This window comes from Molothrus ater, chromosome 3 (assembly GCF_012460135.2).
Source record: "Molothrus ater isolate BHLD 08-10-18 breed brown headed cowbird chromosome 3, BPBGC_Mater_1.1, whole genome shotgun sequence".
NCBI classification, from domain to species: Eukaryota; Metazoa; Chordata; class Aves; order Passeriformes; family Icteridae; genus Molothrus; species Molothrus ater.
Genome location: NC_050480.2, coordinates 22580882 through 22592271, shown reverse-complemented (window position 1 = coordinate 22592271; position 11390 = coordinate 22580882). Strand labels below are relative to the sequence as shown.

Genomic DNA, 11390 nt, shown 5'->3' with positions numbered 1-11390 from the left:
CTGCGCCCGAGGCTGCCGTGAGGGAGGGAGGGAGGGCAGGAAGCGGCGGCGGGCGGCCCCAGCCCTTCCGGGGCGCGGGCGGAGCCGGCCCAGGGGCGGCGGAGCCGGGGCGGCCGCGGCCGCAGCCGCAGCGCGGGTGGGTCGGGGCCCCGGGGCGGCCGGGGAAGGGTGGGGGAGGCCGGGCCGGGTCGGGGTGCGGGGCCCTCCGGCCGGTGAGGGCCAGAGGGCCATGGGCGGGATCCGTGATGCAGCGACAGCCCGATACGTCTGCGTGGGTAAAACCCCCCTGGCGTCTGCGGCAGCGGCACCCGAGCAGAGTCTGGCCTCTGGTTCCTGGTGCAAGGGCATGAACGTGCTTTCCCCCGCAGTGTGGTGCAGTGTCATGGAGGGGGATGTGGTCCTGTGCCGTGTGCCTGGGATGACCCTGCTGGAGCGGGGAGGTTGGACCAGGGACCCTCCGTGGTCCCTTCCAGCCTGTCCCACCCTGTGCTTCCATGGCGCTGCCCTCAGGCGTGCTGGCTCGATTCCTCGGTTTCTGAATTTACCCCCCACCGCCAAATACTTTTGGAAATGATATTATTGAATGTCCTTTTGCCTCTGACTAGATATGGATAACAGGAAGGATGAGAAAAGCAGGACGCTGTGTGCAACCTCAGAAGAAGGGCTGAAGGCCCGAGGTAGGTGCTGTGATCTGGTGCTGTTCTCTGGTGTTGGTTTGTGTGTCACCCTCTGTGTCACTTACTGGGTTTGCTGGCTTGCTGATGCCAGTAGACCATGGCACACTGGAAGAGCAGGGAAAAACACAACCGACCCCTCAAAACAGGGGTTTATTGTGTTTAAATTCTACTGAGAGTCATTTCTGTAGGCCACAGTTACTAGCAGGCTTGTCACTGTTGCCTTGTGTTGCCCTAAGGAAAAGAAAAAAGGAAAAGAAAGCGCAGCAGAAGCAGATCCTCATCTGTTTCATCCACATCATCTTCTAGCAGTACATCCACTTCTTCCTCCTCATCACGCTCTTCATCAAGGTCATCTTCTTCCAGCAGTAGTAGAGGTAAGCTACCTCCACATGCACATGGTGTTTTCCAGTTTTGATAGCACTCCTGAGAGCATTTAAAGCTTGTTTTAGAAGTGGTGAGACCACCACAGAGTGACAGTGCAGAATACCAGTGCTGCTTGTTCAGGGTTGTTCTCTCATAACCCTTTCCTGTTGTATGTAAAGGTGCCACTTCATACACAGTTTGCAATGTTCTTATGTTAATTTGAATTCCTTCTAAAGACAAACTGCCATTCAAATAAATGTTACTTGGTAACAATATGCTGTATATATTTAAGCCCCTCCGTTTGTTGCATTTTCAAAACACAGATCTTTTTTTACTTCACCAGTCTATTTAGACCAGAGTTGTGGGTTTGACTTAGTCCTCCTTTGGTCTTAACGTTTCAAGCATTTAACTTTGAGGACTCAGGTGAAGCTGGCACATCTGCAGAATCAGTAAATGAGGTATTTTCAGCTTCCATGTTAGCCCAGTAAGTGGCAGTAACTTAATGTGTTCTCTTTCTCAGGGTTAGTTCAACCTGTGTCCATACAAATAGCTGAACTAAAGCACTTTCTTCATATGTTTCACATTTCTCTGTCTTATCTGTAAATCAAATGTCTTTTTCAGAATGCTAAACTGAGTGTTTGATTTTGTTGTTTATTTTTCTTTAATTTTAGATTCTCCTAAGTCTAAGTCAAAGAAGAAGAAAAAAGAAAAACACAACAAAAAGGTAAAAGTTTACAAAGAGAAATAAGTAGTTAACAAACAAAACAGTTTTTTATATTTCAATAACCTTAAATGTCATGTAAGATAATGCTTTTGTCTGTGGCTGTGTAAATCTAAATCATGCTTTTAGGGTTGTGGTAGCTGAACTGATAAATGGGCACTTGACTTTAGACAAAAAGAGAAATAATTTAAAAGTTACTATTGCCGATCATTGGTGGTCCCGCTGAAGTTTAGAGTAGTCTCTGAAAAAAAGAGAAGTGGGGAATCTTGATAACATTATAGAATTTCCCAGAAGAAATTATTTATAGTCGGTGAGTGGTAAATTCTTGCTGTTGTTATTTTCCTATTCCGTTTTCAGTGATTTTATATATTGGGGTTACTTTAAAAGAGAGAGAACAGGGAATCAGACCTTTTCTGACTCTTGCTCAGAGTCCCAAGGGTTGCTAACTCTGGTGCATTACTTTCTACTGCTTGTCCAGCAGTGGTAAGGGCAAGCAGCAATGGCTGTCTTGAGTGCCTTGAGAGATCCTGGTGGGTTTAGGGGGTTTTGCCCTCGTTAGTCCGTAAGCATAAGAACATGTCTTCTTCCTGTAGAAAAGGAAAAAGGAGAACAAAATGAAGAAAAAGAAAGAAAAGAAGAAAAGGAAAGAGAAAACAGGACCTGTCCAGCTTTCCAAGGTATGCTGGTCCGAGTGTGAAGCCCTGTTTTATTTCTCACCTACATATTTCATCCATCCTGTCATAAAAATGTTCATAGGATCACCAGTTTGGTCATCAACCAGTAGAAACCTCTCTCTGTTGTTGTGGACAGTAAGGAAGTATAAAAGATTATTGTCTGCAATTTTACATGAGATTTGTACAGAACAAAGCTTATGTCTTTTTAACATGTGATCTCATTTCAGTTCTTCAAAAACAAAAAGAAGAATGAAAACTACAGCATGATAACTGGAAAGAAAATTAAGATGAAAATAAAGAAGACTAAGGAAGATATAGAGGTAAGAGTTAATTAGTCTAAATGTCCCTAAGAAAAAAATGCTGTATCTTTTAATATTTTTTCTAGTAGTAGTTTTTGTAGAAGAGTGGGTCTTGCAGTTAAGAGTTGTAAACTGAGTGTAGCTTTTAGTGTGGCTGTGATGCTCTCTGAGAAATTTTAATTCGCTCTTTTGGCAGGTTTTGTGTTATGAAGGGGCTTGGAATACTCAGTCATGAGCAGATAAACCAAAGGATGTTTGTGCAGGTTCTTAGAATTTCAGCCTCTAATCATTGGGCAATTTGTAGCTTTCTGTTACACTGGTGCTAATTGTACTTATCTTCTTTCAGTCTCTTGTGATCAGTTGTGGTAATTGCTACTTCACTGTGTTTTTCTAACACATGCAAGACTAGCCTTTATTTAGAGAGGAATTTTTAAAATCCCAGTTGTATTACTGCACATCCTCCTGCATTTTCTTAGAGCAGTCAAATGTTTTTACTGAGATACCCAGGGAAATAAATACCATGAATTGGGTTGTGTGCTATTGCTGTGGATGTGTGGACTCAGCAGTTAAATAAGACCTTCACTCTTCAACACCTTAGGGTGACCTGCAGAGGGCTCTGGTACTGGTCAGGAAGTGTTACTTCTCGAGGTATCCAGCTTGGCAGATTCCGGTTCAGCCCTAGTAGTTCATTCTAGAACTGTCAAAGCAGTCCTGGGCATTCTGAGTTAAATTTGACTGAAAACACATTATCTTCTCTCTGTGACACCAAAGGGTGTGTTAAATTATGCTGACTGTTTGCTAGTTTTGCTCCAGTAGCCTGCTTGTTACAATATTTGATGTCAAATATTTTATGTTGGTCCTTTTTTTGATTGGGGCCTGTGGTCTTGCTGAATTGAACAACATCCATTCTTTACAATATTTAAAGATTCAATAATTTTTTATAAAAAGCTCTGGAATTGACTGGTTGGGCCATTTCTTTTTGTGAAGAGAGAACCCAAATTCAGGGTTGTGTTATGCTGCATAAGCTGCTGTTTATGCACAGGGATAAAAAGATACTTCCCAAAGCTGAGGACTTGCTGGGAGTACAGTGGAAGTTGCCTCAGCCACCAGAGAGGAGCATCTGTTGTGCTTGGGAGTTCCCTCCTGGGCAGGCTGGGAGCTGCACCGTGACAGCCAGTGGAGCCTCCTTAGGGAGCCACTTAGGAAGTGTCTCATGGAATAGTGACAGCTTGTGTCCCCAGAAGCCATTGGCTGGCACTTCCCCTGGGCACCCATGCCTCACTGGTAGCTGGTTGGACCCAGCTGTGTCAATGGCACTCGCTTTGGGATGTGGAAACCCCACAGAAAACAGGGATCTGTGGCCTTGCTCCTGAGTACAGCTCTGTCCAACCAGTGCCTCTGCTTGTCTGCTCGACAGAGAGACCGGAACCGTGCCCAGCTCCTGGAATTCCTGAACTCTGCCTTGTAACCGGAGGAGTCCTCACCAAGGACTGGCAGATGTACCCAGCCTGCCATCATCCTAGCAGGACACTAAAGAGAAACTCAGGGAAAAGGACACCAAGTTGGACAAGACCAGACCCTCCTACTGAGAAGAAAATTGGGATGTCCTTTCTTAATGGCAAAACACAGAGTAGCTGATAACTTGTTCATGGAGATCCATGTCCTCCTTTTGAGATCCTAAGGTAATAGCCAGGCTGTGGTGTTTTAGAAGAGCCCAAGTGTCTGTTGTTCACAGTGATAGGAAATGACACACTGAAGTCCAGCAATGTAATTTCTATCTTAACTGCATGCAGAATGCACTCTTAATTTCAAATGTCTTAATTTTTCTAGTAGTTTAAGCAGAGTATTTGTAAATGTTTATTTGAAAGATGAGGTGTTTCTTTTATGTATATTTTTTCTGGTAGTGGTTATGCATATCATAAAGAGCAAACTGACCTTTGTAAATAGAACATCCTTTTACATAAATGATTTTTTTTTGAAAGTTCATTCACTAATATGTTATTTTCTTTCAGAATTCGAGATGTGGTGTTTCTCTGGACAGTTTATTCCTCTCTCTCTCATTAGAAAGTGTAACAGCAAAATACTCTAGAGCAATAATGGTAACAAATTATTTTTATCCTAAAGTAGAAGCAGGAAAGGTCTCTGGTTTTGTTTGTTCACCTGAATCAGTTTTGTTCAGTTCATAATAGATAGTTTACCCCCCCCCAAATCTGGAGTTGCAGTTCCTAGGCTGAAAGCTCTGGTGTTGTGGCCTGCTGTTCTGATCCTGTGAGCCTGTATCAAATCTTCCTCTCTTTGCAGTGCAGCAAGGCACGTGCCATTGGCATGCCTTGGTCTGATGGAGAAAGAGCTGTGGCATGGTGTTGAGGCAGGCAAGGACAGTGACTTCACAGGTCTGCTGAGAGTCCACTGGGAGATGAGACAGGTCTGGACAGCCAGCAGGAGCCCAGCACAGCTTGTGGGTGTGCCAGCTGTGGTAAATTGCTCAGTGCCTGCCCTCTTCCTTCCACACCTTGACTCTAGGTTACCCAGTGGGTCCCCCTGTACATAACCCTGCTGTGGGAGTTCACTGGAATCACTGTGAAGCACGTGCTCCCCAGGAGCTGTGGTTTAGGAATGCCTGAAGGAAGGACTCAAGGGGAGTTGACCTTGACAAAAACATTAAGTGTACAGCAGTCAGAGCAGGGGGAGATCATTAAAGAGCAAATGGAAAACTGTGTCTCTGTCTGCTACAGTGTTTTGAAGTGAACCTGAAGATTTGTACCATTGCTCAAGGGATAATTTATAACTGTTTTGATGTGTGAAGCCTTCTGAAGATGCTAGAATCCTCTCCTTTCCCTAGTTTTCTTTTGTTGTGAAGCATTTTGTAGTTGTTGCAGAGAAGTAACTCTTTAGAAACTAAAGCCCTGATCCAGCAGAGAAACTCCATACATCCTTATGAACATAAAACTTGCAAAAACATAGGTAAGAAATGGAGTTTCCTTGACTTTTAATCCAACAATCAAAAACAATCAAAAGGGTTTTTTTGAAAGCACTGTTCTGAAATGTCACTGCGGGGGGGAAAAACCGACCAAATAAGAAAACCCCTTTTATTTATCATGGGGATTATGCTTTGATTTATGCTACTTTGGTATTTTCTAGCTAGTGATGTCAAAGCATCTTGCCCAGATAAGCAGCTTTTGTCTCTGGACTTTGCATAACAAGGTTAATCCCAAACACACTCTTAGAAGACAGCATGCTTCCCATTCCCTAGGTTATATTTTATGTAAAGATAGTGTAATTTTGGAAAACTTGGTGCGGGGTAAGGAGTAGAAATTTGGAAAATGGAAAGAAAATAGCAATGGGAAATGCAGAGGTCACAGTTGTAAAGAACTGCATTGGTTTGAATGTTCATACTTAGTTTAAATAATTTGCTTTTTGTTGCCTTGGTCAAGATCATAAAAACTCCTGCCCTGTTCTGCATTTAGTAGGGAAAAGGCAACGGGCCTTTAGTAATATGATGTGGACTCTTCTCCTTTAAGGTTTTGGTAGTTGTCTCTCATGGTACAAAAATGAGTCAAACTAATTCTTCTTACAAAACAAACCTTTTTTTGGTCTGTGTTCAGGACAGAGAAATTTTCTGTTTATTTTTCTTTACATTCTGGGTATGCTTTGGTGATGCTTTAAAATATTTCTGTACCAGCATTTACTTCTGAGCTATCATTTCTTCAAAGCCAAGCTGCTTAAATACTGTGTCAGTGATTCTGCTTTATTTTCTCCTGCCCAGTCAGTTACAAGTGCTCTCTGAAACTTCCAGCAGTTGCTGTTTTTGTAAGCCTCCTTTTCTGTTCTACCCATCTCCATGTAGATTCTCAGGTTTCTAAAGAGGCTTGAGTCATGTTGCATCCTTCCCTTCTCCATCTTTCCCCACAAGCAGTGAGACCCTGTGCATCTTCATGGCACTGAGTATCTGCTGTTGGGAAAAGGCCAACAGATTCCAGCCCTCCATAGTGAGCACAGCCAAAATAATTTTCCACACCTTGCATCCTCAGGTCATTTCACTGACCCTTTCACTAGAGCTTGGTTTCTTAATACTGCTGCAATCCCTGTTGTGGCAGGTGCACCACCAGGTGAGAAGCTTACAACAGGAAGAATGTGCTGAAAATCAAGTTGAGAAATTTGCATGAGGGAAATGTGAGGCAGTTTACCATGGGATGTTAACCTGGTAACACACATGGCTGATAGAGAGACTTGCTGCCAGGTCTACCAAGAAGTGCATGTTGTGGGCAGGGCTGAAGGCTGGAACAGGAGAGCAGTGGAACAGGTGAGGCAGGGCTGGAGGGAGATGGCTGCTGTCAGAAGTTGTGGAGTGGGCAGAGGTCAGGTGATGAGGCAGGGGCTGCAGAAGCTTACCTGGCTGGGCAAGCTGAGGTTCTTCCTAAAATGCCAAGTAACAGAAGTCTTTTAGATGTGAAACCTGCCTTTTGTGTGAGTGTATGTGTGTGAGTGTATGTGTGTGTGTGACAGTCTTCCCTATCACTCAGCTTCTGTGTTCTACAACATTTTCCATTCTGAGAATTGTGCAGAACTCAACTGAATTTTTTTAGCAGCAGAATTTTCAGAAGCAGAAGTCACTGTCGGGAAGGAGATGAAGGATACATTCTCTGAGCTGCTGCTGCCATGCCCATCCTCCTTGGCACTGTTTGTTCTATCCCAGCCAGTTCATGTGGGCAGTGCAATCCTTTGTTACTCATTTCCTTTAGGGTTGGCTTGAACTTCACTCTTTTGCCCACACAAAAACGTAGCAGAGATGAAAAGCTGAGGCAATATTGATAAATGCCACGTTGACTTGGAAGTGCCTGGCTCCATGGAGCTAAACTGTCTCATCCTGCACAGCTGAGCAGGGCCTGCCATTTTGGAAACAGTTCAATATTCAGTATGGTTAAACTTGGGCAGGTTGTGCTGTTTGGATGTACTTGGGGTTTCATGCTGCAGGAATTACCATTCCCAGTCATCCTCTGCAGCAGGAAAAACAGTGAGCTCTACATGCAGGGGAAGAGCAGAGGTCAGAGAGGCTGAAGTGACTTGCCCTGGGGTCACCTGCTGAGCCTTTCCTCGTGTGGGCAAGGGCCTTGGTGGCTGGTGGAGCTCTGATGTCCTTTCTTGTGTTGAACACCCTCCTTATGGTCTTTGCTGTGTGTATTTAGAAACAAGTTTCCAAAGTTCTGGTTCAACACTCAAGGCTGGGACCTCCACTGTCATTTGAGGACTCTGCGGAATGGCTGGATTTTATGTCATAGTGGGTTTTCCTGAAGGAATGAGGTCCTGGGCACACTTGAGAAACTGAAAATAACCAGTTTGCACTTGGTTATATTTCAAGCTGTAGGGTGAGTTTTTGAGGACCTGCTTCTTAAAATTATTGGCAAGCACCCATCTACCTAGTTCCATCTCTGGACAAAATTAATCATCAAAATTACTGTCCAGTGCAGAGATTGAGATTTATTTGCTTGTTGGCAACAGGTATTTTTTCTCCCTGCCTGTTCAACTTCAGTGTTAAATTGTGCTTCAGGGGTGTGACTGATGTAGTGCTGTCTGAGGGACGAGCAGGACACGGTGCTGAGGGGTCTGAGGAAGCCCCTGAGAGCCCTTTGGGGCAGCCTGAGGAACACCATCCCCACCCAGCCTGAGAGGCCCCATGTCCATGGTGGCAGCTGGTGCCATCTTCCTCTCAGGCACTGAGCACCAGGGCTAACATCTCCTGTGTTCACTTTGCTCCCCACTCGTGAGCTGCTCTAGGGGTGACAGAACAGTGGTGTGGGAGTGAGGAATTTGTCCCGAGCTGCTGCCCGTTCCTGGTTGGTCGGTGCTGGAATATCTGCCGGTAGGTGGCAATGCTGGCCAGCTGCAATGTCACAGAAACCTTTTTTTTTTTTTTTACCTTTGGACATTGGCTTTGCACTTTCTTATTCTGAAACCCTATAATTAGCTCGCAAATTCCTAATTATGGTTGTTTATGGGGAACATGTGTTACTGCTGTCCTATGAATTTAATCCAGTCTTTGTTCCCTTCTTGCCCTTGGCTGTGCTGAGGACAGACAATAGTCTCTTCTGCTGGTGCCTGTGTGCCAAACGCAGAAGGAAGCCTTTAACTTCTCAGTAGCTGAATTCAACAGGAGCAGGTTGCTGAGAGCCAGCAGGGGCCTGGAAGGTGCCTCACCCTACCTGGGGCTGCTGAGTTCTCCAGAAACTGCACTCTGCTCTTCTCCATCTCCTAAATACCAGTGCCAGAATATAGAAAGAAAACTCTCCAATGTAAGAGGTATTTCAGTGTCACTGCTGATTAACACATCTGGTTATTTAAATAGTCTTCAGGCCAAATTAAGTGCAATCTGTTGCTTTAAGCCACTTGATACTGGAAAAAATTAGGTTGAAAAAGTACTGCAGATGGACTGTGACCTGATAGAGGCCTCTGAGGATACAGCATTGTGAACACTAACCAGATGTAATAGTAATTGCATTCTGAGAGCAGATAATCTGATGTCAAAAACACAGAAGCTCTTTTCCTCACTTTGGTGTCTCTGCTCCTGGGTTACATTACATTTATTTGGTAAAGGCAACATGTGTCTCTGGCTAAAATACAGAGGTAAGATGTTATATGGGATAACCCTAGCCAGGACCCTAAAAATTTATAATATTATGAAGTGTCCAGTGACAGTGTATACAGTATATTCTTGTAGGTCTCTTTCTCACCTTTCTGTTGTGTTTTTTAAGATCTCATCTGTAAGGATTTTCCCTTTGTCTGAGAATATCTTTGTGCAGGAAATGCACAGAAAATACCTGGTAGTCATTGGGAGGCCTGGCCCCAAGACCCAGCACTCAGGGCCAGCAGAGCATCTGTCTGATGTAAGCCAGCTTGAGACATGACTTGTCTGACCATGCAAAGGGAACAAGAGGTCCGTTGTGCCAGCAGCCCTCACACAGACAGCAGTACCAGGGCAAGGCAGGCACTGAAATTATGATGTCTCTGCCTGGCACAGGTGGGTGGAACTGAGGGAGGCCTAAGAGCCCTTCCTGTATTGCAGAGCACACCAAGAAGGCTGTGACTGATGCAGTCCAGTTCTTGTAAGAATGCTTTTTGGGCAAAACTGAAGTGCCATATCCTTTAGCAAGGAGGTGCAGCAGGAGACAGGAATATCAGAGTGGTCATTCAGTCAAACTGTAGTTTTCCTTCTAGGAGAGACCTATAGCATTGTCTGGGGGAAGTGGTGTAAGCAACAACACAGATTTGCTTGTCCACAGCTTCAGGCAGGGAGTAACTCTGTGCTATAGGCTGTGTCTAGGGCGCTGTGGTTTACTAACCCCCTGTACTCACACAGTCCCCTTTTGGAACCACTCATCTGTCTCATGTGCAGGATGTGCTAAGCAATGCAATTCATGCTTCACTAATACCTCGTGGGGGAAAAATGGTTCCCTTTTGTTAAAAACACATGCATGCTTTGTATATACGTTGCTTAGCACAGGGAGCTCTGAGCCATCTGGGGCCATCTGCTGATACTGAAGTGTTGCAGTACACAGGATCAGGTATGGAATCAACAGAGTGACTCAAAAGTATCAGGAGACAAAACACCCATTTTGTCTCTCTGTCATCTCCTTTTGTGGTGATACTGGCTCATGTAAGACGTGCTCAGAAGCACGTTCATGTTGATGAAGATTTCGATTCAAGGTTGTATCTGCAGACCGTGTAGCTTCAGAGAACTTCAGACCTCTGCAATTGCTTAATCCTGGTTATTTATCACTATATCTTGAGATCTGATTGTAGAGGTGGCAAGATAGAAGGTGGGCAGTTGCATGTGTACCTGTAGAGAGAGGATGGAGGTTTTTTTGTTTAGATCAAGTGCCTTTAGCATTTGTGCCTTCCTGCTTTGATATGTACACAGTAGGGCAGTGGAACAGCTGTTGTGTTTGGCTAGATATAGACAGATTATATTTCAGGAGACCTTTAATTAAAGACAACAAGTACAAATAAATTGGTTTCTATTCCACAGCTTTGCTTTAATTCTCCAAGGTTCTGTGTTGAAATGTATAAACAGTGCAGTGTCAGCAGACAGGTATTTCCCTCAGAGCTTACTCCAATTCCTCATGGCATGACAGCTGCCTGAACTCTGTGCTGCTGTGGGTGAGGAACCTCAGCTCCTGCCTGCACATCCTTTCTGGCTGGCACGGCCTGTGGCCAGGCTCATCTCTAGAAGCCAGAGGCAGGGCTGCACAGCCTCCCTCAGGAGAGCAGTGGCTCTAAGGAGTGCCAGCCCCTGGAAGCTGGGCAGTGTGGCTGAGCTGCTGCCATTACTTTTTAGCAGGTATAGCAAGTCTAGGACTGCTTCTTCCTGGGTGTGACAGTGTCCTTTGGACAGCACAACACTGTCAGCAATGGGGCAACAGCGATGCTCTGAGCTGATACCAAAAGCCTTCCGAAAGAAAGTTTGAGGATTTAGGATAATTTTTGTTCAGTTCCCTTCTGCTTGTTAATAGTTATATAGCTGATAGTTAATGTTGCATTCTCCTTAAAGAATTAAGACACAGGACAAGCTCTCGGGAGGTGCTAAAAACAGATCAGATGGTCTCATCAAGATTTTTTTGTTTGTTTGTTTTTCTACACTAGCAAGTAGTGCAGCCCAGGA

General features: G+C 44.7%; 1 protein-coding gene across 1 annotated transcript; it reads left to right on the top strand.

Annotated features, from left to right (window-relative positions):
* Positions 1–50: 50 nt before the first annotated feature.
* LOC118685730 (pre-mRNA-splicing factor CWC22 homolog) lies at positions 51–4715 on the top strand. Its single transcript, XM_036381385.2, has 7 exons — positions 51–136; positions 606–677; positions 914–1051; positions 1712–1764; positions 2355–2438; positions 2663–2755; positions 4152–4715. The coding sequence occupies exons 2-7, from the start codon at positions 608–610 to the stop codon at positions 4200–4202; spliced, it is 489 nt and encodes a 162-aa protein (XP_036237278.1). The 5' UTR covers positions 51–136; positions 606–607; the 3' UTR covers positions 4203–4715.
* Positions 4716–11390: the final 6675 nt, after the last annotated feature.